This window comes from Zootermopsis nevadensis, unplaced genomic scaffold, assembly GCF_977971745.1.
Source record: "Zootermopsis nevadensis isolate Lab colony 2312 unplaced genomic scaffold, Znev_1.0 Znev_ptg000061l, whole genome shotgun sequence".
NCBI lineage: Eukaryota > Metazoa > Arthropoda > Insecta > Blattodea > Termopsidae > Zootermopsis > Zootermopsis nevadensis.
In genome coordinates this window covers 3429784-3457199 of record NW_028259192.1, presented here as the reverse complement: position 1 = coordinate 3457199, position 27416 = coordinate 3429784, and the positions used below count along the sequence as shown (strand labels likewise).

The 27416-nt window shown below is 40.4% G+C and overlaps 2 protein-coding genes across 6 annotated transcripts in view; one reads left to right on the top strand and one right to left on the bottom strand.

Annotated features, from left to right (window-relative positions):
• The window catches only part of LOC110835936 (uncharacterized), a 221932-nt gene extending 194658 nt beyond the window's left edge, over positions 1-27274 (top strand). For 3 of the 5 annotated variants that reach the window (XM_087340734.1, XM_087340733.1, XM_022076658.2), the window contains 3 exons: positions 5955-6084; positions 17709-17770; positions 18921-21066. In XM_087340734.1, the coding sequence (XP_087196860.1) occupies positions 5955-6084; positions 17709-17770; positions 18921-19075 (347 nt within the window). In that variant the 3' untranslated portion in view covers positions 19076-21066. Of the gene's footprint in view, positions 1-5954; positions 6085-17708; positions 17771-18920; positions 21067-26645 lie in introns of those variants that run through there. The other 2 variants (XR_015532663.1, XM_087340735.1) reach the window with 2 other exon arrangements.
• LOC110835938 (glucose dehydrogenase [FAD, quinone]) lies at positions 24418-26935 on the bottom strand. The gene has a single exon (XM_022076660.2). It carries the CDS (start codon positions 26933-26935, stop codon positions 25181-25183), a length of 1755 nt encoding a protein of 584 aa, XP_021932352.2. The 3' UTR covers positions 24418-25180.
• Positions 27275-27416: the final 142 nt, after the last annotated feature.

Genomic DNA, 27416 nt, shown 5'->3' with positions numbered 1-27416 from the left:
TCCAGGGATGCTTCCAGGCTTGGCAGCGGCGCTGGGATCGTTGTGTTCACTCCCAGGGGAACTACTTCGAGGGTGATGGATGAATTTAATACCTGAGATAAGTGTACGGGTTTTTATACGCGCAGTCTTGAAACCTTCCGATCGCACCTCGTACTACATCGACGGTCCGTCGCGTCAGCGTGAAATCTGAACCGCGTCGTTATCAACTCTCTTGGAAAATCGTACCGGATCAGAATCCGAGGTACGTAAGCCCCAACAACACCCCGTCCTCTTCACATTCTCTGCCTTTAATGTGAATCGAGTTTGTTCGTTTTGCTTCTGCAACATGGCTATGACCCAGCCAAGATGGACTTCGTGCTTCATTTGTTACTGGAGAAAAGATGGACGTTCATAGAAGAACATTTCAGTGGAGCAGAGGTCTCAAAGTCACAGGTGTGCAAAGAAAGAATTGACTATCTTGTAAGCAAAGTTATAATCTGTACTCTTTCGTGGTTTCTGTAAGTCCTTTGAACAAAATGACAGCGTAGTACCTTAAATTAGGCCACGACCGCTTCCTTCCACATCCTTTCCAATTCATTAATCTTCTCGTCACTCGACGCTGAATATTCTGAGCTACTGCGAGGGTCGTTAAATAAACAGCAAACAAGTTATGTAATCTCTGCTCCGAACTCCATGAATCTAAGTCCTTGACAAGACGTCTGTAGGTCAGTTCATCAAGAAATTTCTCGACTTGTATGATGGAACCCAAGGTTTATGTATTGTTCACAAGAGACCGCCACTGGAACCTGTCCTGAGTCGGTTTAATCTATTCCACACACTCACAGTTTTTTTTAAAAGACAGAATAGGCTTCATTTTAACACGTTCTTCCAATTTAGGTCCACAAGTGGTCTCGTTTTTGAATGTTTTCCAACAAAATTCGATGTGATATATCTTTTACTTGCGTTTTACACGTACCGTGAACATTATTAACCTTGAAGATACTGCCTCCGTCATCGCCCTGATGACGGAGGCAATATGACCTCCGAAACGTTGGTTAACATCGACCAGACTACACAGCGCAATAACCCAGAAGACAGAAATCTTCATACTCTTCGCCCTGATGATGGAGGCAGTATGACCTCTGAAACGTTGGTTAACATCGACCAGACTACACAGCGCAACAACCCAGAAGACAGAAATCTTCATACTCATCGCCCTGATGATGGAGGCAGTATGACCTCTGAAACGTTGGTTAACATCTACCAGACTACACGGCGCAACAACCCAGAAGACAGAAATCTTCATACTCATCGCCCTGATGATGGAGGCAGTATGACCTCTGAAACGTTGGTTAACATCGACCAGACTACACAGCGCAACAACCCAGAAGACAGAAATCTTCATACTCTTCGCCCTGATGATGGAGGCAGTATGACCTCCGAAACGTTGGTTAACATCGACCAGACTACACAGCGCAACAACCCAGAAGACAGAAATCTTCATATTCATCGCCCTGATGATGGAGGCAGTATGACCTCCGAAACGTTAGTTAACATCGACCAGTCTACACAGCGCAACAACCCAGAAGACAGAAATCTTTGTACTCACCGCTGTGAGAACCTCAAGTCTTACATTATCAACCTTGATTTGATAACTCCAGACTTAACAGTGTTAGGTAAAGCTCCACATAATGTACTTTTCTCTATTTTCTATTCTTCCAGAAATCCCAACCCGTGTTTATTATCCAGGCTACAAGGACCTGTGTTTCGATTCTCGTGCTGGTACTCTGTTATACACAGTGATCGAGAAGGCACGCCACCCTTATTAAAACAGTTCAATACAGTTCTAATTGATTCATAAAGACACAGCGTCGTTGCCACAATACACGAGCCTGTAACCTGTTCGTCCCAGTCCGCCATTTGTCTTCAATCAGTCGAAGTGTAACGAGTGTTCATCGTCGAACATTACCTGGCTAGAATGTGTTTAGGGGTGTATTTCCCGGTTCTTCTGCGCCAAAGAAATCGACAGTGTCTCGTCTGGATAATCCTTTCCGCATCGAAGACTAGAAAAATAATTAATTCGTGCGTCCCTGAACGCGGTCGACATTTCCAACACTCTGTATTAACTCTGTTATTATTCATGTTTCCTGATTTCTGTGAAAATTTATTTTTGACAAATATAATTGTGTCAGGAATGGGTTGCGTGACTTTTCCATCACTACGTGTTACAGACCCCATAAGATACGGATTTATTGCATTGATCGCAATGTATATGTTGTATTGTCACGCTCGTTTGCTGTTTGCTTTATGGTAATCGTGGTGGATGTGTGTTAGACTTAGTGGAGGACTGTATCAATTAGTTGTAATTTATAAATTCAGTCGTACAGGAAAATAAGGCTATTTTGATGAGAGATTTATGTACGTTGTTACTAAATGATGCTACGAGCTTACATCCGCCATTAACGTAATGATAAACTCATAACACTAATCATTAGTGTTTTATCACAGTGTTGGAAAACAAACCTAGCTCTGTTATGCTGGTTTTGATTCATTTCGACAAGTGTAAGTATTTTTGTAAATGTGACTCATCCAAACTCTTTTAATTTTTAAGTTTCGTCATAAATTATGTGATAATAATTTACAGATATGTGTACTGCTATTAGACTAAAGTCTTATTTGTAAAATGGTGGCCGCTCAAATCTACATCTAGCTTTCGGTTTTACGGTCTTAACCAACGGGTAATAATTGCGCTTTGAAATTTTATATGGATGTTTCATAATCACCGTGCCACGGTGGTCTAGCGGTTAGAACGCTGGCCTTGTAATCCTGGGGTCTCGGGTTCGATTCCCGGCGATGCCCGAATTTATAACTTGTGTTGGGCAAGGCCGTGGTCTAGGCAACACGGAGTTTTCCTCCGGGGGCTTCCCCGGTTTCTCCGTGGCATCCCAACAATTACTCCATTCACACACAGAAGAAGGCAATGGCAAACTACTTCTGGATCATCTGCTAAGAACGTATATGAACAGGTCCCAGTCGGAGAAAAGGATGGAAGGATCCTGTTCATATGGACCTGTCGTCAGATAGAACACTAAGTAAGTAAGTAAGTAAGTAAGTTTCATAATCACAGGCCGTACACGCGCCAAGAATTACAAAATATATGAGGTTATGTTTTAAGCATATGACGTTACTGGAATTCGCTCATAACTGGACAATTAAATCGCATAAGTTAGTTTAAGTCCAGTCTATTTAAATAGGTAAGCTCCTTAAGACATCCATTACATGGTGAAGCTAACAACAGAAAATGTGTCAACCTAGCAGACATATCTATTAATTTCGAGCAGTTAAAGAAAACCACCTGAAGATGACCAATTAAGATCGAAACGTGTAATGGATTCTTAAAAAAAACATTGAAACTGTAATCACCGTATTGGAGCTGTAAATCGAACTGCTCTCGAATATCTAGCCTCTGAGTGACGGCAAACATTTTTTGCTCTCATGAAAGGAAAGTCAGAATCGACCCGGCGGGCGTCTGTCGAGTAACACAGAATAAGCAGATCTGGAGAACGTGGCTCCAGAGGGGTGAAGTTATTTAAATTGTTTAACGCGAAATTCTCGCTGTCACAGATGACTTCCTTTTCCACATCACTTGGATGCCGAATTCTAACACTTTACTCTGAGTGGAAGATACTGCTCACAGCATATTGGATACGTGAGCTGAATGAATTTATCCCTGGCTTGTGCTTATGTTATATTCCATTCCTTAGGTTAGATTAAATTAACACACGCCTACCATCGAAAGTCGCTTCGTAGGCCCGCCGGGAATCTACGGGCGCTCTGCAGAAGTTGAGAAAGTCTATGACCTTGATGTGGGGGGCAGCATATCAAACCTGTTTAAAATTATAAATATTAATACTTTTCTACTGAAAAATTTTCAGCCACAGATTTATCGCCGTTGTATTTAAACGTGGGTCTGAACTGCAAAGATCAAAGCTTTTCAGCTGGCGACGGAAGATTACATCCAGTTTTCATCGTCCAAAACCTTCTTTAAAACAAGGGTGGACATTTATTTTTAGGCATCCTGTTGTCTGACTACAATAATTCATCTCGTTATAGTTTTGATTATGTCTAAAGTATTTTAGCTGCCTGTGGTATTCATTAGGTTTCAATAACCTCTACCGTATCCCCAGAGGCTATTCGTGGTTTGTGCGTTTGTCCAACTATCGGAATTTTCCTGTACGTCTCCTCTTTTGTTCATGAGCGTAACAATCGATAGGAACAAAGCTCTCTGCCGTGAAATATATACGTTCCATGTGGTCTGTTTGTTTGCACAGGTGAATATAATTGTAATCCTACAGTTCTGGGAATCTCAAATACTAAAGTGTTTTAATAGCGCGGTGTTATCATGTCTCGATAACAACAACATTGACCCAAACCTATTCGAAGACAGTAGTACTTCTGGACATATCGGGACACTCACTCATACATCTTTGGTATGTTTTATTTTTATTTCTATTTTATTGATACTTTCTAACTATAATTTATATATTTTTCATTTTATCCCCTAAATTATTTTATAAATTCTTTCAAATTCCTTAGTGTTTCTTTCAATCATTTACTTACAGGCCGATATGTACATCTAATAACATTTAAGAAAAACAACACCTTCGCCCAAAAATGGAAAAACAAACGTAATGAAACATCACCAAAAAACTACAGAAATCATAATTGAGTTTTAAGTTCTTAGATATATTTTACACCTGATGATGGTTTTATAAAAACCGAAACATGTTGTGTAAATGTTCCGAAATGTAAATCGATCAATCGATATGGAACATGAATGATATTTTATTATCTTAATTATAAGAAATTTTAAATATTGTGATCAGACGGATTAAAATAAATAATTGTTATAATATTCACAATATGACGCAATTACACTATCTTATTCATGTTAGAAGTATAACACGGTCCTTGTACATATTATTTCTTTCAAATAATTAAGAATCGCCCTGAATACAGAATGTTCTAAATTATGTCCCATAAATGAAAGTGGAGTTTCAGTACGTCAGTGTGAGTCAGAAACATCCAGTGAGCTTAGGAATAGAATTTTATCTGTGAATAGTCACAGAAGAAGGTCCGGGATTATAATGTTCCAACATTTATGACATGCAAAATGCTTGCCATAAGGAGCATTTACTTGTTTGCAAATGTTTAACTGATCGAAATTTTCATGAACACATACTTCAGCCCAGATGTGGTTCAAATCTCGATTCCTGCCTCTTCTGGGCATTGCCAAAGTTACTAACCTCATTTTTACGTAAGCCACAAGTCTGTCAGCTTTAGGTCTGGTGATCGAGGTGGCCACTATGAAGCAAATGGCTGGCACTAGATAGCAGTAAAATCTATTGATAACCTAGAAGCTCCTGTGAAATTAATTCTTGGTACTCGGCAAGTCCCTATGTTCATTGATTGTTTTAGTCATATTCACGTCCACACGTTCCCCTATAATTAATGAACGTAATGTATTGACACCTATATGCATGCATTTTATATAAAAAAAGCTCAATATCGTATTTCTAAGCTTTGACGTGATAACTACATACGGTTCCATTTTATTAGTGAAATGTGGCAACATCGTGACTGTTAGTCTTTCCAAATTTTCGTTTTAGCTCCGGAATAACGCCACAAATTTTCATAAAGTTTGGTGGGGGACATATTTGACTGTGTTCCGTATAATTCCTATATAATCCTACTTCACATGAAGCTCAGCTCTGATTTTAAATTACAAATCTGTGAGTGATAGTGACATTGTGTTAGACGGCAGCTCGATCATATTCGGACCACGCCGGGATACGACGTGCGACCACAGAATTACAGTCATTCAGCTCTGTTGTGAGCCCGTGGTGATGATTAATAGAGATTTCAGAACGTACACGAATATGGTGAGTAATGTAAGCCTTCTGTGTTTGTTGCAGTGTCTCCGGAATCGATCGTGATCCCCATCGTATCCTGCATTCTGGGATTTCCTCTGCTGGCCTTGTTGGTGATTTGCTGCCTAAGACGACGAGCCAAATTGGCCCGAGAACGGGCGAGGAGACGTGCCGGGTATGTGGCCCGGTTGAATTACTGACATTTGTTCTTATATTGACTACAATGCTAAATTCAATCACCGAAATGCTGGTCTCATTAAGCATTTTAGATTACTTGCAATTACAGTTAAATAAATTAAATACGTTAATGTACGATTCCCGGCGGTGCCCGAATTTATAACTTGTGTTGGGCAAGGCCGTGGTCTAGGCAACACGGAGTTTTCCTCCGTGGCATCCCAACAATTACTCCATTCACACACAGAAGAAGGCAATGGCAAACCACTTCTGGATCATCTGCCAAGAACGTATATGAACAGGTCCCAGTCCGAGAAAAGGATGGAAGGATCCTGTTCATATGGACCTGTCCTCAGACAGAACACTCAATAATAATAAGATGAGGTGGTCTAGCGGTTAGAACGCTGGCCTTGTAATCCTGGGGTCTCGGGTTCGATTCCCGGCGGTGCCCGAATTTATAACTTGTGTTGGGCAAGGCCGTGGTCTAGGCAACACGGAGTGTTCCTCCATGGCATCCCAACAATTACTCCATTCACACACAGAAGAAGGCAATGGCAAACCACTTCTGGATCATCTGCCAAGAACGTATATGAACAGGTCCCAGTCCGAGAAAAGGATGGAAGGATCCTGTTCATATGGACCTGTCGTCAGACAGAACACTCAATAATAATAAATGTAACAAGCACGGAACCAGAATATTAGAAATTCCGTACACTTCAATTAAGATTTGAGGTGTTCACGGCGGTGAGTACAAAGATGGCTGTCTTCTGGGTTATAGAGGCTTGTGGTCTGGTAGAAGTTCACCAACGAGTGACTCATCGCCCTGATGATGGAGGCAGCAAAGACCTCTGAAACGCTGGTAAAGTTCTGCCAGACTACACGGCGCTACAGCTCTGAGAAAGCCATTTCAGTAAATTTTAACTTCAATGCTTGTAGTGATTTTGCAGGTGATTTTACGGGTCTTACAAGACATTTCATTTCTTAAATTTATTAAAACAATAAAATACTCTTGAGCGTAGAACGTTCACTTCATGGAGTAAACGGTGTGTACAATACTGTCGGACCTGTCTTGGGGGGAAAGTTTATAAGATTCGAGAGTATCCTTTGTAATACGCGACATCACGAGCGATGATGTTCCCAGGTTGCTTCTTTGGTGTAACCGCGATTCGAAAGAAATGTGGGTTTCTGTCATTCTACTCGAAACGAATAACAAGGTCAGAAATCTTATCCGAGGTTATTATTGCGATAATATGATAGGAGGTTGTGTCTCGACATTTACCTCAGTTACCTTCAATGCATGGGTGGTAAAACTCTGTTAATATCTAGGGGAGTCTTTCGGGAGAAGTCTCGATCCTACGGGGGCCTCGTGATTTTACCCGGGATAGTGGAAGCTCAGGGACTTCCAATCCAGCGAAGGCTCGGCGGGGGAGGGGAGAGAGAAAAACCACGGGAACCAAACCCTGTGGTCAAATCCCCAAAGTGAGGTAGACCGAGGGGGGTCAAATGTCTGAGGCAAAGAACCGCGCTTGGACACAATCTGGGGTGGAAGCCTCTGGTTTGGGCGGGAGAGACACTTTCGGACTGCAGCCGCCTAGATTCGCGTCATCCTTTGGAGAAGCCTTGCAAATTGCCTGTTTAGTAAGAGAAATGCGATAGACAGATAGGCAGACATGGACGTGCCCTCAGGATGTTCTCCGCTCACGCTAGAGTATAAAGAACTCCTAGAAAGAACTGCCTTTCGGCATTAATTTCCATCTCGGTTTTAAAACTGTTAAGCAATGGAGCAGTTTTCGTTAATCTTTACTTTCACAGTTATTTGTTTTCAGTAGTCCAATAGTTATAGAAAGTTTTACTAACAAAATTCAAATGTCGAAAGTTGCTGAAGTTTGGAAGGGGGGGTAGAACTACTCTTATTTCTTCGAGATCTTACATCCCTCGTGGCCTTACTGATGCAAAACTTTTGCTCCACAAATTTTTTTGTGTGTGTTTCTAACTATGAAAGGTCAAGATCTAAGTCGATCTTCGCTGAAGTATGTGGAACTCAATAGCTTCAGCAGTGTTCTTCATCTGCCTTTTGGTTGCAAAATCTGCCACCATTCATACAAGCTGACGTAAAAATCTCGTATAAATATGATATATATACACAGAGTCTCGAGATTTGTTATTAACTTTTAACAATATTTATTTAAACTACTAAAGAGAAGTTCCTAAAAGTTCTGGGAAATGGATTGAATTACACATTTTAGAACTGTATAGTAACAAACGTACTGAGGGATAAAGATTTCACTGTCGATTTGATGTTGTGTCCAACTCTGCAAACTGAATTACGCTGTGGCGTTGTATGATCTGTGGGTTGCCTACGTGGATCAAATAGGAGACGAGTAAAGGCAATGCGTCACAAAACTAAACACTGTAAACGCTTATGGGTCAATAACAAATATATTACAGAACTTAAAGATGACACTAAATGCAGTAATAAAAGCCAGGGGTCATAATATCCGGAACAGCAAGTGTTTAAACCGTCATTAGTCCATTACAGCGGGGACAAAACTGTAGAACCCACGTCGGCAACTAACCGGACTCTTCCGTGGTACACGCCGTAATTCCTGTACTATTTTAGTGCAACGCACTAGACGTAGCTTGGACATTCCGCTGTCCAGTGTTCTTCCCGGAATTGGGCTTCAGTTCCAGGGACCAGTGGTCGGCAGTACGAGAAATTTGGTACAATATTTTATTTTCCGTCTATACACAAACTTAAAATAATGTTGTTTAAAATTACTTAAAATTATAACATTCTCAGTAGATACTGTATTTTGTTACATTTTATATTGACGACATGTTTCGATGTGTATTACATCATCATCAGGTCTATCAATTTTAAAAACTGTTGTACATCTTGCGTTGCTTATATTGATTTGTTTGATTTTAAGACCTGATGATGATGTAATACACATTGAAACATGTCGTCAATACAAAAAATGTAACAAGATGCAGTATCTACTGAGAATGTTATAATTTTAAGTAATTTTAAACAACATTATTTTAAGTTTGTGTATAGACGGAAAATAAAATATTGTATCAATAAAACACAAACATGACGCAATTAAGATATAAAAAAAAGAAGAGAAATTTGGGTGTGAGGTTAAGGGACAGGACGCAAGGTATGGCGTCTTTAAATCTGTAAAAAGCCTCTGATCTGTTATATTTCTACGTTACAAAATATTTTTAATATAATATTCTATCAAATATTTGTGTCATTCGTGCACTTATGGAGACGGAACTCAAAAGCTTCTTGCAACCGCCGCAACATGTCTACAGTAATTCTATCACACTCAAAACCTTGTGTCGTTCTGCAATTCGTGAACATTTCTTGGTCGGTCGGCGTAAACGTTAGACTCTAGGTGGTGTAAGAGGAAAATTTAGAAGCGTGGGGTCCGGTGACCGTGGTGGCCATTCCATGGGAGTACAACTTCCTACCCTCTCGTTCTGTTATAACGCATTGTGCATATTTTTGTAGCGCTCGACTTTTGGCCCACCCTGTATAAAGGACGTTGATATCATGTTAGTAAAACGTATTTTCATTCCCATGTTGATTTTGTATATTTTCATGCATTGAGGACATTAGGACTTTTTAAGTTTTATTACTTATAATTTCTCTTCTGTAGATAGTCTTGTGTTCTTTTTATATTCTTTTAATTAGGATAAAGCTAGATTATGCATCTGTCACGTGAAATAATCTTATGTCGACTGACTCCAATAGAATACAAAATAAGCAAAGAAAGTTTTACAGTTGTGTTATTATCATATTTTTCAATTTATTTTTATTTCACTTAATTTAGATTTAATTTTAAATTCTGTAAATTTCAGAACTCTTTATTCTAGACGACGACATTTGGATGTTTTATTTATTTTCCGTGTTTTCATTGTTAATGGAAAAATAATTGATATTCTATCATGTACACTGTTGGTATTCGTGTGCCCACAATGCAAATAAGAAAATTTTCTACTTTCAGCGTGAGCTGTAAATTAAGACGAAGCTAGGCGTGTCATTTCTGCAAATGATATGCAGATATTTTTCCTTTTATAAAAATTTTTCACTCCTTTGGGGATACGTTCTCGATGTGAGAAAGTGTTTAGGTCGATTGTATTAATTAATTCTGTTTCACTTTTTATTGTTTTGTATACTTTGTATTTATTTTTTATTCTTGTGCTGATGTTATAAATGATCCATGTAACTGTCTGTTCGGCTCGTTAGAAAAAAGAACTTAATTTAATTTAAAATTTACTGGAGTTTTGTATTTTTGAGAAAAAAATCCTTCATGAAATGACACTCAAGGTTCCCTAGTAAGACGGTATTCAGCGTAGTAAATAACGACCAAATCCGTGGTATTTGAGGTAGTCTGTGCAGAACGCGGTATCTGGTATTTCTTCCCACAGCTTCCGGATCTAAACAGAATTTATACTGACAGGAAAACAAATCGGCTACCGCCCCATTTATAACAACTTTCCTGTAAGTATATTTCAAAATCAAATTTATTGAGGAGCTCCAAGCTGCTCGCTGAGCCAACCTGGCCTCTAAGTCTGAACATTTCCGTAGCCCTTGCCAACGTTACAATAAATCATCTGGGCTTACCGATTCATCGTACATGTAATCGCTTGCATTATCTATTACTAAAGTTAAAATACCTCGTGGAATTTGACATTGTGTCCGTACTTGTATCGAGCGTTGTGATGTATTGGTTACCACTCCAGATTTGCATTTAGAGAGTCCTTAGTTCGATAACCGAGGTCAGTTGTCATTACGTTTTTACTGTCATCAGTAGAGTGTGTATGGATACATTTGAATAATCCTCAGTCTATAGAATAATAATAATAATAATAATAATAATAATAACCAAAATCCATAAATACTTTTAATGCTGCCATAAACCAAGTAATATGCAGGATATTAATAATAAATGTTTCTTCCATTAATGTTATCTCACGTTTTATTTGAATAATACGTTACACTTTCAAACCGGAAACTTACAGCTCAATTATTGTTACGTTTCTGTAATGCACGTCAGATTTCTTTCAAATGGTGTGGAAACTTTTGTCAAGAACACTCAATATCTAGACTACAGGTGTAATTCCGTGCAGGTATAAGAGGTTGGGCTTGGAGATAACGTATCTTGACATTAAGAAGTTTATCACCTTAAAAAATTTCAAAACCAAAGCTGAGAAGGCAATGTCTAATGTGAGGCTACTGTGAACACGACAATGAATAATGTCTTCATAATAACAGGGAATTTCCTGGCCATCTGAGTAATTGAAGATATTTTAAGTGCGACTCTGTATCGCGGATTCTGTTATCTTCGTTTGCCGAAACCGTGTAAGATTAGGCCTATCTGATAGTTCACAAAAATGTGACCAACTATGGCACTGTGGGCTATCTCAACCAATCAGAATATGGTCATTACTTTAGAGGAATAAATTACGAAGTATTTCTTTCAAAACGGACACTAACCCTCATTTTGACAGAGATAGAGGCTTATTCTACCCCTAGACATCACAAGGGTAGTTCTATACCTAATAACCTTATTCAGATAACAAAATTGTGTAATTTAAACTTCTCACAACGGCGAATATGAAGATGACCGCCTTCTAGGTCGTATAGTCTGAAACGTCGGTAAACTTCTACCTGATCACACGGCGCAATAACTCACAAGACAGTCATCTTCAGACAGATGTAATAAAATTGTTATAAATAAGAGCTTAAAATTGTGAATCGGTCATTCGATAAAAGCCACTACTGAAAATATTTACTTCCTTATTCATGTTTCTATTTTAAAACTAGATTTCTTTGGGCAATAAGAGAATTTTTAAAACACGAGTCAAAACTACGTTATTTTCATAGATTCGTTATCAGCTGTAGCATATTATTGATATAAATATTTATTTCATCTCCAATAACTTAATGTTGCTATAAAATCAGTGACATTTTTTTTCTTCAAAACTTCTTCTACCGTAATTTTATCCCACGCACTAAAAACTCCTTTAAAGGCCGAGTGCTGTGTCAGAGGTGAAGTCCTCAACTTAGGGCAGAGGACGTAATAATTTGCTACTTCGCCAGGACAATCACCACAAATCTGCGTTCCAAACATGCACTTACACATCTAGTGAACTTTAATGTGACGAGTCTTGTACTGTTTTAAATCTGTGCACTGGTATTTCAACAGCTGATTAAATATAGTCTGTCAACGTAACTTCATTTTCTAACATTCCACTTACCCAGCATAACTGATTATGTCTTGATCCTGTGTAAAAAGTTTTTCTCTATTTCTGAGACAGAATTACGTCATAGGCCTATAAAATTCAAGTAAGTTATTATCGTATTATACAACACAACGAAACACCCACACATTTTTGACGTCAGAAATAGAGTTTAACGTTCCGACCTACTTACCCCAGGGGCATAAGCCCCCTATACCCATTATATATGGTGCTGAGTGGATATCAGAGCCAGTCAGTTAACGATGGAAAAATGATAGATCCATGGCCCTGTTGGGAATTGAATCCCAATCACCTAGTCTGTGACTTTCTTCATTTATATTGTTCCAAAATTAAACATCGCTGAAGATGGAGGCAATGTGTTCCTCTAAAACGTCGGTGTCTACACAAACGGCGTTACTGTTCCGAAGGCCATTATGGACGTAAAGAGAGATTAGTAATACTGAAGCATGTTTGCCATGTGAGGATTTAATTTATTATGAGCTTGTCCTGAAATATAATTTCTGCTTTCTGTTTCCTCCCTATTCGTGACTTAATTCCACCTCACGGTGTTAAAGTTTATACTTCATGGAGTTTTCCTCCGGGGGCTTCCCCCGTTCCTCCGTGGCATCCCAATAATTACTCCATTCACACACAGAAGAAGGCAATGGCAAACCACTTCTAGATCATCTGCCAAGAACGTATATGAACAGGTCCCAGTCCGAGAAAAGGATGGAAGGATCCTGTTCATATGGACCTGTCGTCAGACAGAACACTAAATAATAATAAGATGAGGTAGTCTAGCGGTTAGAACGCTGGCCTTGTAATCCTGAGGTCTCGGGTTCGATTCCCGGCGGTGCCCGAATTTATAACTTGTGTTGGGCAAGGTCGTGGTCTAGGCAACACGGAGTTTTCCTCCGTGGCATCCCAACAATTACTCCATTCACACACAGAAGAAGGCAATGGCAAACCACTTCTGGATCATCTGCCAAGAACGTATATGAACAAGTCCCAGTCCGAGAAAAGGATGGAAAGATCCTGTTCATATGGACCTGTCGTCAGACAGAACACTAAATAATAATAAGATGAGGTAGTCTAGCGGTTAGAACGCTGGCCTTGTAATCCTGAGGTCTCGGGTTCGATTCCCGGCGGTGCCCGAATTTATAACTTGTGTTGGGCAAGGCCGTGGTCTAGGCAACACGGAGTTTTCCTCCGTGGCATCCCAACAATTACTCCATTCACACACAGAAGAAGGCAATGGCAAACCACTTCTGGATCATCTGCCAAGAACGTATATGAACAAGTCCCAGTCCGAGAAAAGGATGGAAGGATCCTGTTCATATGGACCTGTCGTCAGACAGAACACTAAATAATAATAAGATGAGGTAGTCTAGCGGTTAGAACGCTGGCCTTGTAATCCTGAGGTCTCGGGTTCGATTCCCGGCGGTGCCCGAATTTATAACTTGTGTTGGGCAAGGCCGTGGTCTAGGCAACAACACGGAGTTTTCCTCCGTGGCATCCCAACAATTACTCCATTCACACACAGAAGAAGGCAATGGCAAACCACTTCTGGATCATCTGCCAAGAACGTATATGAACAGGTCCCAGTCCGAGAAAAGGATGGAAGGATCCTGTTCATATGGACCTGTCGTCAGACAGAACACTAAATAATAATAAGATGGGGTGGTCTAGCGGTTAGAACGCTGGCCTTGTAATCCTGAGGTCTCGGGTTCGATTCCCGGCGGTGCCCGAATTTATAACTTGTGTTGGGCAAGGCCGTGGTCTAGGCATCAACACGGAGTTTTCCTCCGTGGCATCCCAACAATTACTCCCTTCACACACAGAAGAAGGCAATGGCAAACCACTTCTGGATCATCTGCCAAGAACGTATATGAACAAGTCCCAGTCCGAGAAAAGGATGGAAGGATCCTGTTCATATGGACCTGTCCTCAGACAAAACACTAAATAATAAAATACATTTCATATCTGTAGGACATAAACTGCATGTTGACGTTCTTGTATTTTCCATCGCCTGTTTCGTGTCTTAGCAAAAGCGAAGTCACGAATTGACACAGCGAACCATCTCGTTCTTCCATGTATAGGAACGTTGCTTAATTAGGCCTAAAGGTATATTTTGCTTTATAGGATAGCTTATTTGTGTATGAATCATAAACCTTCTGTTATTCTCCAATTTCAGGGTTCCCACCCAGCTGGATAACATGGAAAAATCAGAAATTTGATGAAGAGGTATTGGGCTGACATTATTATTACGTAGAAAGTAGGGATATATGTAATTGAATATGTTTTCCGCGTGTTAAAATAATACTTAATATAAATGCGCACAATTTTTTCATGCGTTTGGTGTTTCAAAGGTTTATTCTGCGCCAATTCTAGATTCGCATGGGATCATAAAACTTCATGCCCAACTCCTCTTGTCGTTTTATGTTTAATATTAATGCGATGGGTTAGTTTGGTCCGTATTCATGTTGAGCATGAAATCAGTGACTTTTAAAATGATATGGTTGAGAACAATTAAAGTTATAGACAAGTATTTTCGTTGAGTGGGAACCTTGGATATAATAGCGCATTCTGTTAAAAGAGTGGACCATAATATCGTATTTGGCCAAGGAAAACAACATGTCTTAGCCTTCTTTACTTTATTAAGGGAAGAAAGTAGCCTGGTGTTATAACGACGTCTGTGTGTCCCAATTTAAAATTTTGAACCAGTTGACTAATGTTTTTTTATGAGATAGTATAGTTGCGTCATATTGTGATATTAATTAAAATAATTATTATATTTGTTTACCGTCAAATCACAATAAAATAGTAAGATAAGATAATTAAAATGATTAAATCTAAACACAACTTCCAAAAAATATACTGAGAAAGATGATAAAAGTATAAAATTGTAAAAAACTATAAATAATTGTAATTTGAGTTTAAAAGTTTATAATTTACACCTGATGACAGTTTCATAAAACCGAAACATGTTGTGAATGTTCCGATGTAAATCGAATGCTCGATAATGGAACATAAGATGATATTTTAATCATTTTAATTATCTTATCTTATTATTTTATTGTGATTTGACGGTAAACAAATATAATAATTATTTTAATTTTTTTATCAAACTTAGTGTAGACATTTGACCGTTGGAAGTCACCCCAAACTTACCTCAATTTTTCATTCTTCATTCTTTTTTTTATCAGGAGTAAAATTATAGCTGACGAACGAACTTGTATGATGGGAGCGTCACATGACTTCAGACCCAGAAACGTGTATGGTATTACGTCTGCGAAAATTTGCAACTTGTATCAAGGTATTTTCTGTTACAAGATGTTAAGCAAAAACGTACGAAGAGTTTCTTCAGCTTTTGGTTTGACAGCGATAAGTAATGGATCATTGCAGCTAGGCATGTAAAGTTTCGTATAAGAAACAGATCGTAAACGTACAATTTAAGTATTGTTTGCAAGTGAACCATGTTACAAACATGGCGACGATGGAAACTTTAAGGTTATACCGACATCTACGAACAGCTTACGTCCAACAAAATTACTTTCGTACATTGAGGGATAGGTTTAACGGTATTTATCGCAGATTTAAATCAGATAACCATAAAGGGGCAAATACGAGGCTCGTCCACAAAGTAAGTTTCCCTGGGGCCGTTTACAGAAACAAAACACAATTTCATGGAAATATTTATTGCAACAGATACAGCAAGTGTCCAGCTATTTTTCAACATATTCGCCACCGGAATTGAGACATTTGTCATACCGTGGGACCAACTTTTGAACACCTGTGTCGTAGAAGTCTGCCGCCTGGGATTGGAACCACTGTGTGACAACCATCTCCGCCTCTCTGTCATTCTCAAAACGCTGACGCTGACCGGACAGGAATTTCTTGAGGTGTAGGAAAAGATGGAAATCACTGGGAGCGAGGTCCGGGCTGTAGGGTGAATGATTAAACACCTCCCAGCTGAACTCCTGCAGGAGACTTGCTGTCCGTCGAGCCGTGTGCGGCCTACCGTTATCACTGACCGCACTTCACAGTCGGCGGGAGCTGGAATAAGAACCTCCATCTTCAACAGCTGCAACGATGCTACTGTGAGAACGCGGGAAGTGCCGTTAGTGCATGAGCCATGCTACGTCATTGCTCTATCACGTACGCACAGTCGCTTCGTGCAATATAAGGTTTGCTAGCTGTGGGACGAGGGGGAAACTTACTTTGTGGACGCGCCTCGTACATTACACCAACTTACATGCGCAAACAAGTTATTTCCCAGGCAGTTTGCGCGATATTAAAAGTGTTAATATCTTATATGCAATGACGAGCTTGGGCGTGCAATAGGAATTAGCGGTAACAAAGAATGGCAAGGACTTTTGATCAGAATTTCTATATCTTTACTGTACTTTACAGATTCTTTGGCATGTAAAAAGTTTATTTTCAAAAAGACAGTTATAATGACTATGAAGGGTACGAAACTCTAGTCAGAAATTTTAAAGAAATCATTCACAGAGCAGATGTATAAATGACGGCTAAGAATGCTGAATCTGTAATTGGAAGTCACTTCAGGCAATTTGAAAACACTGAACTTTATTAAAACTTTAGCAAATGATTATTGCACAGGAAAGCTAGTTTCACGTATTTGGTAGCGCTGAATACACGCGCATAATATGACAATTGAAGATACAAAATTAAAGACCCAGTACCATAAATCTGCGTTTTGTCTACTGCATGTAATGACGGTCTTCATGTGATTTCCAGAGCGAACATCGATTATTTACTTAAAGAGTTACAACCGGTTGATCTTTATAATTGAGATAAATTGTGTTGAGTTCGAGGTGAGATATGATTTAAGTCTGGTATTGGTCTTTATCATTGTCGTTAATACACTAAATACGAACAGAAACATGCTTCAAGAAGAATGTTGTAAACCATTTTCTTCAGCAGTGTTCCATGTACAAATGGACACCAAGTACTACTTAGTATACACACAGTAAACCTACACTGGACACAATACCTGCATATGGAGTAAGAAATCAGATATTAATAGTAAAAATACAAATTAAATTTTAAAAATAATAACTTTTCCTTTTGAGGGCGTAATTTCTTATGTGTACGCCAATTTAAAATATATTATAAAATTGCTTGGGATTTATAGCCACCTCCAAAAATATCATGTGATATTTAATCTTTAATTTACTTCTAAAGTAATTAATTGACTGTTGTCACAAACTTTTTAGAGAATCAAAATTTACAGAACTGAGGTAGATGATAGAAGGTATTGTTACATCTGACATCACAAGCCACTAGGCTCCGGATCATCCTGCCAGATGTTAAATTAGTCTTTACAGCCAATTTTCGGTTTGTTTTCAGGAACTACGATACAGACCATGGAGCTCTCTCATTGGTGCGTTTCAGCCCTATTCACAGACTAGGTAAGTATGTCTCTCAATATATAAATTATTGTGTTAATATGAGGATGTTTATGATTGTGGATATATATTAGTCATAAATTGTTTTAATTGTTTCCGTGGTATGCTGTTAAGTTTTTTTTAAGCGATCAATTTTAGAGACAGTGATTGTGTTTTTTTTTCAATAATCATAATGGTTGCCGTGGTGTTGATATTAACATTATTTTGGCATTATGGTTTGCAATAATCCTATATCTGGCTAACAGTTATGACAAATTGTTTGATGTTTAAATTCTATGGGTGTTCTTTTAGTAATTTTTCACATAAACCATTTTTTTGGCAACAGAAAATGGATCATTTTTAGTCTCATTATTAATCTTCCATCCTTTATTTTACCGAACACATTTTGGGAAATAAGTACATAAGTGCTTGTAAAACTGTCCTGCTACACGTAATGTAGGCGCTTATGGAGAGATACGCCATAGCTCCTACTAATTCTTAATCTCGGCACTAGATGGGGGGTGAGTGGTCAGCGTCATTTCCTGACCAAGCTTTACCCCAGGAACGAACCCCGGTACCCATTGGACAGGAGACTGGGTGGGCCACAGAGCCGGTCTGGACGCAGAGGATTTAACCCCGATCGTTCAGTCCGTAGTCATTCACTATAATATCTGAGCTACCCTGGCACCTTTATATTGAACAGCTTGGTTAAATATTCACCAGTTGTTGAAAACAGAATGGTAGTAAATATTTATGCAAGTGATTCTGTTATCTTCAAAAGGGTCATGTTTCAGTAACGTTAAATTATTTAACATAGTTCAGAGTAAGAAAGAATTTGCAGTTCATTCATAAACATCGCTAAAAGGATTTGTGGCTTACAAAGATTTCAATAATTTGTAGGATTTGAGGTTTTTAAGGTAGTGAGTCAGAAGATGACTTGTCTTCTGGGTTGTTGCGCTGTGTAGTCTGGTAGAAGTTTACCTACGTTTCAGAGGTCATACTGCCTCCATTATTAGGGTGATGGTGTTTTCTCCATTAAACCACCTTACCTGGCTTTCAGCCTCAGAGGAATTCATTATACTTGGTTACCGTGAAAGCTTCAGATCATGTACATTGTTATTGCTGTTATCATGATCGTGGTCTTCGTGAATGGTTTCCAGTCACTTGTCTGCAGTAGGTTCTGGCAGGACACGGGCAGTGAGCCTGAGAAGTGAGCGCACGATGAGTCGCGGATTTCCGTCGCTGGAGCTGGACACTGTGGTGGAAGAACGCTCTGATCCTGACCCTGAGATGACGACCACAGAGGTGCTGATGACACCTGACAGCTAGCAGGATCCTCCACGTGCCGGTGGGCAGGTGTCAGTAGGAGTCCAGGTCCACGTACACATGTCGGGGGTTGACCAGACACCTCTGTGGATGACCCTCACTGCCTCGCCTGTCCACACCCCCAGCTGATCTCAGTGAGTGGGGCTATAAAATTCTGCAGCCCTGGTCCTTTCTGGATGACTACTACCCACCACACTTGGTCGTTTCACTGAGTGAAGGTCAGATATAACATTTTTCAGTCTGTTTAAGCGGCCCATCCACGTACGAATCTGTGGCTTGGCTCGGGTTCCATCGAGCCAAATTCGTTTGTGGGTGGGGTGTCACGAGCCGAGTCTGCTATGCATGTGTGGTGAAATATATCCGAGCCCGGCTCAAGAGTCAAGCTCGCCGAGCCAAACTCGCGAGTCAGACTCGTACGTGGAGGGCCGCTTAAGAATATCTATGGTCTCACTTCTGGGAGATGGGTGGGTTATAATAAAATTAATGAAAACTGCCTTGTATTACTACAATTTTTTAATCAGTTGTGTTGTATGTTGATCACTTTACTCACAATTTTCTAATTAAATTTGACCAAATATTATGTTTTATAAATTCTCAGGCATTTCAAGGTATATTAAAAAAAACAGAATTTGTGAACTCCTGCCCTGTAGATGCAGCTTTCACTGTATTTGTCTGTCGGGTAAGAGCATTTTAATAATGTTTCGTAACTTTTAGAAATTTATTGGCCAAATTTAATTTTGGTCTAAATTTGAAAATGTACCACCGAGTTAATAAATGTACACTTTCACTAGAGCAGAAAATTATTCAAATTGTACCTTTCGACAGCTAAATTTTTAAGTACGTAGAAGTCACAAATACCAACACTAACACCAAAATATGAGGTAATGAAACAAATGTGACATCGTAGATTTTTCATAGCAAATATTTAATATGAAAGAAGCATCTTGTCATTCTATTTAATAACTGTGTTGATATGTTATTTAATCAAATAAAACAACATTGAGTTGTGAATAAATTAATAAGAAACCAGAATATTTCATTGCAGTCAACAGTAAAATTGCTATATAGTGCAATTCTATATATGAGTAAAGATTTTTGTGAATTCGTAGATTTTTGTCTTCGGCTATCTGTGGACATGGAATTTTCTTTTATTTACTGTTTGCGTGGTAAGCAGAATTCGAGAATTTCTTTAGCGCCTTGTAAAATAATCTAGTCATTCTCTGTTTTAATTATACGCTCTCAGCTAAAATTACCACCAACACGAAACATCAATCACCTTAATGTGGTCATTCAATTCATGCCCTTTCCTGTTCTCTTCAACTTCTCTAGTGGAATGTCAAATAGAAAAATGCAAATGCAAAATGCCTAATGTCACAATATTTTACCTGTGTCTTGCTAAGAAAATATTTGTACTTAATTATTTATGTACATAACATATTATTGCTCTTACCTGTGTGGAAACTTTATATTCTATTAAAGAAATTTGTGTACTTCTTAAATTATAATGTAAGAATTACGGGCACAAGTGCATATTTATGTTAGGGCGCACAAACATACATCAATGACGACGGTGGTGACCTGAAGACAATTGTAAATTAGACAGGCCCCGCCTTTCTGTTTATGCCTCGTGTTGTAACCACGCCCACAAGTAAGTGCAATGAAAGAACCAGAACAAATTTCATCATTTCCTCCCAAAATGATGACAGAAGAATGAAGCAGTTCAAAAATACGTAACACCATCTAACAAATTTCATGGCGGAAAGTCGTTCTTGAGAAGTTAATTGTCGCTGAGATAGTCAAGAAATTCACTGCCTTTTATGGAACCAAAAGGTTAATTACGATGTTTACAAGAGTCTCCCGTTGTTCCCTAACCCAAGCCAGATGACTGTAGTCCCAGTCATTTCCACGAGATCCATTTTAATATTATCCTCCCTTCTACACTTAGGCCATGCAAGTGTTCCCTTCAGGTTGTGTAAATAAAATGTTTGTGGGCATTCGTTTTCTTTATTTATTTCATGTGTGCAACCCTCCTTCAGGTGATCATCCTAATATTTAGTGAAATTTGATTTATGAAGCTCCTCGTGTGTAGTTTTCTCTAGTGTCCTATCACTTCCTCCCTACTAGATCCAAATACTCTCCCCACTTGTCAAAAACCCTCAATCTTATTTTCTTCCCATGCTGTGAGAACTAATTTAGTATATGAAGACGGAGGCAGTACGACCTCTGAAACGTTGGTAAATATCGACCAGACTACACAGCGCAACAACCCAGAAGATAGAAATCTTCATACTCATCGCCCTGATGATGGAGGCAGTATGACCTCTGAAACGTTGGTAAATATCTACCAGACTACACAGCGCAACAACCCAGAAGACAGAAATCTTCATACTCATCGCCCTGATGATGGAGGCAGTATGACCTCTGAAACGTTGGTAAACATCGACCAGACTACACAGCGCAACAACCCAGAAGACAGCCATCTTCATACTCATCGCCCTGATGATGGAGGCAGTATGACCTCTGAAACGTTGGTTAACATCGACCAGACTACACAGCGCAACAACCCAGAAGACAGAAATCTTCATACTCATCGCCCTGATGATGGAGGCAGTATGACCTCTGAAACGTTGGTAAACATCGACCAGACTACACAGCGCAACAACCCAGAAGACAGAAATCTTCATACTCACCGCCCTGATGATGGAGGCAGTATGGCCTCTGAAACGTTGGTTAACATCGACCAGACTACACAGCGCAACAACCCAGAAGACAGAAATCTTCATACTCATCGCCCTGATGATGGAGGCAGTATGACCTCTGAAACGTTGGTAAACATCGACCAGACTACACAGCGCAACAACCCAGAAGACAGCCATCTTCATACTCATCGCCCTGATGATGGAGGCAGTATGACCTCTGAAACGTTGGTAAACATCGACCAGACTACACAGCGCAACAACCCAGAAGACAGCCATCTTCATACTCATCGCCCTGATGATGGAGGCAGTATGACCTCTGAAACGTTGGTAAACATCGACCAGACTACACAGCGCAACAACCCAGAAGACAGAAATCTTCATACTCATCGCCCTGATGATGGAGGCAGTATGACCTCTGAAACGTTGGTAAACATCGACCAGACTACACAGCGCAACAACCCAGAAGACAGCCATCTTCATACTCATCGCCCTGATGATGGAGGCAGTATGACCTCTGAAACGTTGGTAAACATCGACCAGACTACACAGCGCAACAACCCAGAAGACAGCCATCTTCATACTCATCGCCCTGATGATGGAGGCAGTATGACCTCTGAAACGTTGGTAAACATCGACCAGACTACACAGCGCAACAACCCAGAAGACAGAAATCTTCATACTCATCGCCCTGATGATGGAGGCAGTATGACCTCTGAAACGTTGGTAAACATCGACCAGACTACACAGCGCAACAACCCAGAAGACAGCCATCTTCATACTCATCGCCCTGATGATGGAGGCAGTATGACCTCTGAAACGTTGGTTAACATCGACCAGACTACACAGCGCAACAACCCAGAAGACAGAAATCTTCATACTCATCGCCCTGATGACGGAGGCAGTATGACCTCCGAAACGTTGGTTAACATCGACCAGACTACACAGCGCAACAACCCAGAAGACAGAAATCTTCATACTCATCGCCCTGATGATGGAGGCAGTATGACCTCTGAAACGTTGGTAAACATCGACCAGACTACACAGCGCAACAACCCAGAAGACAGCCATCTTCATACTCATCGCCCTGATGATGGAGGCAGTATGACCTCTGAAACGTTGGTTAACATCGACCAGACTACACAGCGCAACAACCCAGAAGACAGAAATCTTCATACTCATCGCCCTGATGATGGAGGCAGTATGACCTCTGAAACGTTGGTAAACATCGACCAGACTACACAGCGCAACAACCCAGAAGACAGAAATCTTCATACTCATCGCCCTGATGATGGAGGCAGTATGACCTCTGAAACGTTGGTAAACATCGACCAGACTACACAGCGCAACAACCCAGAAGACAGCCATCTTCATACTCATCGCCCTGATGATGGAGGCAGTATGACCTCTGAAACGTTGGTAAACATCGACCAGACTACACAGCGCAACAACCCAGAAGACAGCCATCTTCATACTCATCGCCCTGATGATGGAGGCAGTATGACCTCTGAAACGTTGGTAAACATCGACCAGACTACACAGCGCAACAACCCAGAAGACAGAAATCTTCATACTCATCGCCCTGATGATGGAGGCAGTATGACCTCTGAAACGTTGGTAAACATCGACCAGACTACACAGCGCAACAACCCAGAAGACAGCCATCTTCATACTCATCGCCCTGATGATGGAGGCAGTATGACCTCTGAAACGTTGGTTAACATCGACCAGACTACACAGCGCAACAACCCAGAAGACAGAAATCTTCATACTCATCGCCCTGATGACGGAGGCAGTATGACCTCCGAAACGTTGGTTAACATCGACCAGACTACACAGCGCAACAACCCAGAAGACAGAAATCTTCATACTCACAGATGTGAAAACCTCAAATCTTACAGGATATCTAATGTTAAACATTTATTGCAGCAAATTAATTGATAATCGCCAAAAATATGATAATTTTTGTTTCTTGTGCTAACACTTTATGAGCAATGACTTTCCGTTATATCAGACATCCAGAATTTAATTTAATGAGATTTAAGTTAATCGCACTCAGACATTCGATGGACTTCTTCTTTCAGTGATACTGTACAAGATCCCAACGGCATTAAAACATCTTTTATAACATGATTGGCGGCCTTGGATAATATTTTATTGAAGGATATTTGTCAGGGAATAGATTTAAGCGTTTTTACATCTGAAGCTGCCTCTCTTCAGAAACCTATCGCTTGAACATGTCTGTCCATGTGGTTCCAACATGATGAGTGCCTTGCATTCTAACGACAAGTTATTGATGGACAAATTCCTGATTGATAAATCAGCACAACAGACACAGTGGACCTATGAGGTGGCCAGCGTCAGATTTAACGTCTTGATAGCTGCATTAATATTTATGGTCTAAAGTGTCTAAATAGTGAAAATGGCCTACATTTGCTTATTGCTAGTCTGCAGTAAACAGATGTTCGGCTCTTAAACGGCTTATTTTGGAATAAAATTAAAACAAGCAGATAGCGCCTTGAAACCAACCCCAACACAGGGAGAACTGGACACACATCTGTGGCTTCAGTGGAATTAGGAACCTCGATCTAAGTGGCCACTTCAATCGGCAATATCAAGAAAAATCCCCATCGGAAGATGATAGATTTAAAAAGAGAATTGTCTGGAATTCTGAACGAAGACTGCTTTGGAGATTTGGACGTGGATGAAAGCACAAATACCAGAAAATGTTTTTGGTGTACATTATTTATTTTGGTGCTATTTTATTTTATTTAGTGTTCTGTCTGACGACAGGTCCATATGAACAGGATCCTTCCATCCTTTTCTCGGACTGGGACCTGTTCATATACGTTCTTGGCAGATGATCCAGAAGTGGTTTGCCATTGCCTTCTTCTGTGTGTGAGTGGAGTAATTGTTGGGATGCCACGGAGGAAAACTCCGTGTTGCCTAGACCACGGCCTTGCCCAACACAAGTTATAAATCCGTGGCTAATGAGTAGATCTGCCTAGTAGTAGGCCGCCAGATCACCAAAGCTTGGAGGAATGTAAAAGAAACACCATGGCGGAAAATTATTATTATTATTAAAATACCTTAGATATTATGACGCAATTGTTGAAGAATTTAATAACACAACCTGACTCATACACCAGGATTCACCACTGCTGATGTTCATACTTGTAGGTAACAAGACAACGTCATGAAGATGGCGGTATATCAATTACGAACACAGTCTTCGTAACGATAGTACATTTGCAGTTAACTAAGACAAACCGCCTCCAAATTTTCCACATGCTCATGTGAAATGTTAAATCTACGACAAAAGATGTGATGGCACCTAAGAAACTAATTGGCACAACGAGACACTTTTGTCAGAGGGAAAGTGAAACACTACGGAGTACTTTCCATGTCCAAATCAGAACGAAGTGGCATTCCAATGATTCTTGATCATGTCGGATGCCTTTTCAGCGATCATGTAAGTTGGGGCGACTAAATGACCCGATATGATGACTGGAATGATGGAAGAATCCACCACACGGAGATTCTTAATACCGCGCACTCGTAACTGTGGATCCACTACGGCGTTCTCGTCGGAATCTGGGCCCATTTTACAGGTTCCGGTTTCGTGGTACATGGGAAAAGTCATGTATCGAATTGAACATTCCCAGTATTCATCAGAACCGAACTCGTGAACCTCGCACGGAGGCAGCGGGACTTTTAAGAGTTGCACGCCGTGCCTCTGAAAGGCCGCGGTGTCAGTCAGCCGAATTGCCCGTCTGATTCCCTTTATAAGAACATTCACATCCTCTGGTTCAGTCAAGTAGTTGTGGTAAAGAAGAGGCTTGTCCATGGGGTTTCTACTTCTGAGCGTCAATCTACCGCGACTTTTTGGATGCATAAGCACAGGAAGCATCATGAAAGAATTTTCATCAGCTAAGGACTCGTAATTTTCATATATGTCGGGGCTAACTCCCCAGGCATCCCCTACTTCATTCAATGACGACGTAGTACTTGTTGAAAAGATTATTTCTATTTCTGGAAAACCGTCATTATCATCAATGTCCTCGAACCCAAATGCTTCTGTGCCAGCTGGTATTGAAAGTGGTCCTTCGCGGTCCTGTAGGTACTTGATAACGTTCGAAACGTCGTTTGGATTGTAGTCAGGCGGAATTCCGATCGTGGAATTTGCGGTGAAATAGAGGTTTCCAAGACTGATGTGATCCTGCAGGTTGAAGCCCACTTTTGAGTCCTGCATAACGCTGATCCCCAATTTCTCCAGATCGTCTTTAGGGCCGATCCCGGATAACATCAACAGCTGAGGAGAGTTTATGGCGCCCGCAGAGATTATCACTTCCTTCCTAGCGCGAGCTCTTCGTGGAAGGACACTCCACAATTCATATTCAACGCCGTACGCAGTCTGATTCTCCGGGTGAACGAGGATTTTTGTAACAAGGCTGTTCTTCAGGACGTACAAGTTCCTCCTCGTCCTCGCAGGCTCCAGGAACGCGCGATTTGCGCTGACCCGCATTCCGTCTTTCATGGTGCACTGGTGGAAAGAATATCCTATTTGACTTGCGGCATTATAATCAACTTCATTGTATCCTGTTTCCACACCAGCTTCGATGAAGTCAGACGCAGCCTGGGTGTGATATGGAGGGTGAGTGATTGGCAGTTCTCCTTTCGTGGAATGGTATCTCTTGTCTGCAGCCAAACGCGGAATAAGCATGTCCTCAGACCGGAGGAAATACGGTAAGACATCGTCGTATCCCCAGCCTTCGGACCCTTCCTCTGCCCAGTCGTCATAATCCTTACGATTTCCTCTCGTATACACCATATAATTGATAACACTGCTACCATCTAAGACTTTGCCACGTATCCAGGTACACCGACCGTCCAAGCCGAGGCAGGCTGTCGGCGACTGCTCCGTTTTATACGTCCAGATTGCCGGCGAAAACTGAGCAAATGCTGCTAGCATAGGGACATCCTGCAGAACGGCCTCCTCTCCACCAGCTTCAATCAGTAGCACTGTCCAGTCAGAGACCTCCGACAGCCGTGCAGCCAGCAAACATCCCGCTGTACCTCCACCCACAATGATGAAGTCGTATTCGACAACTTGAGCGGCGCATCCGCTCAGGATGAACGTAGTTAATGTGAAGAGTAAGACAGACATCCTCGGCTGACGGTGTATCTGAGAATACTGTTACAAGACGGTCTCAAATTGTGTTTAGCATTGCACACCGAAAAATTTACACTAATATGATTTTTAACAGAATAATGATATGCATAAATCACAGTATTCAATATTTTGCAGATCTGTGTTAAGAATCATTGATTTTTAAAGAACTTCTGACAACTTCGCTCTTGTAACGTGAATAGTGCAGCGTGCCTCAAATATCGTAACAATTTTCTGGTACAAAGGACCGCAAAGTTTAACTGATATAAGATATTTTGTAGAAGCAGATATAACACGCGCACGTACGGGAATATAGAAAATTCATTGGAAATATTATAGTCGCCAGAAGTGTCACGTTTTTCTAGCGCGCAAACGTCAAGCTCGTATGGATGAATTTAACAAAGATCAAGGTAATTTAGTTTTCGAAGTAATACATAAAACACACAGGAAACAACCACTTATATAGCCCACCCCTTCC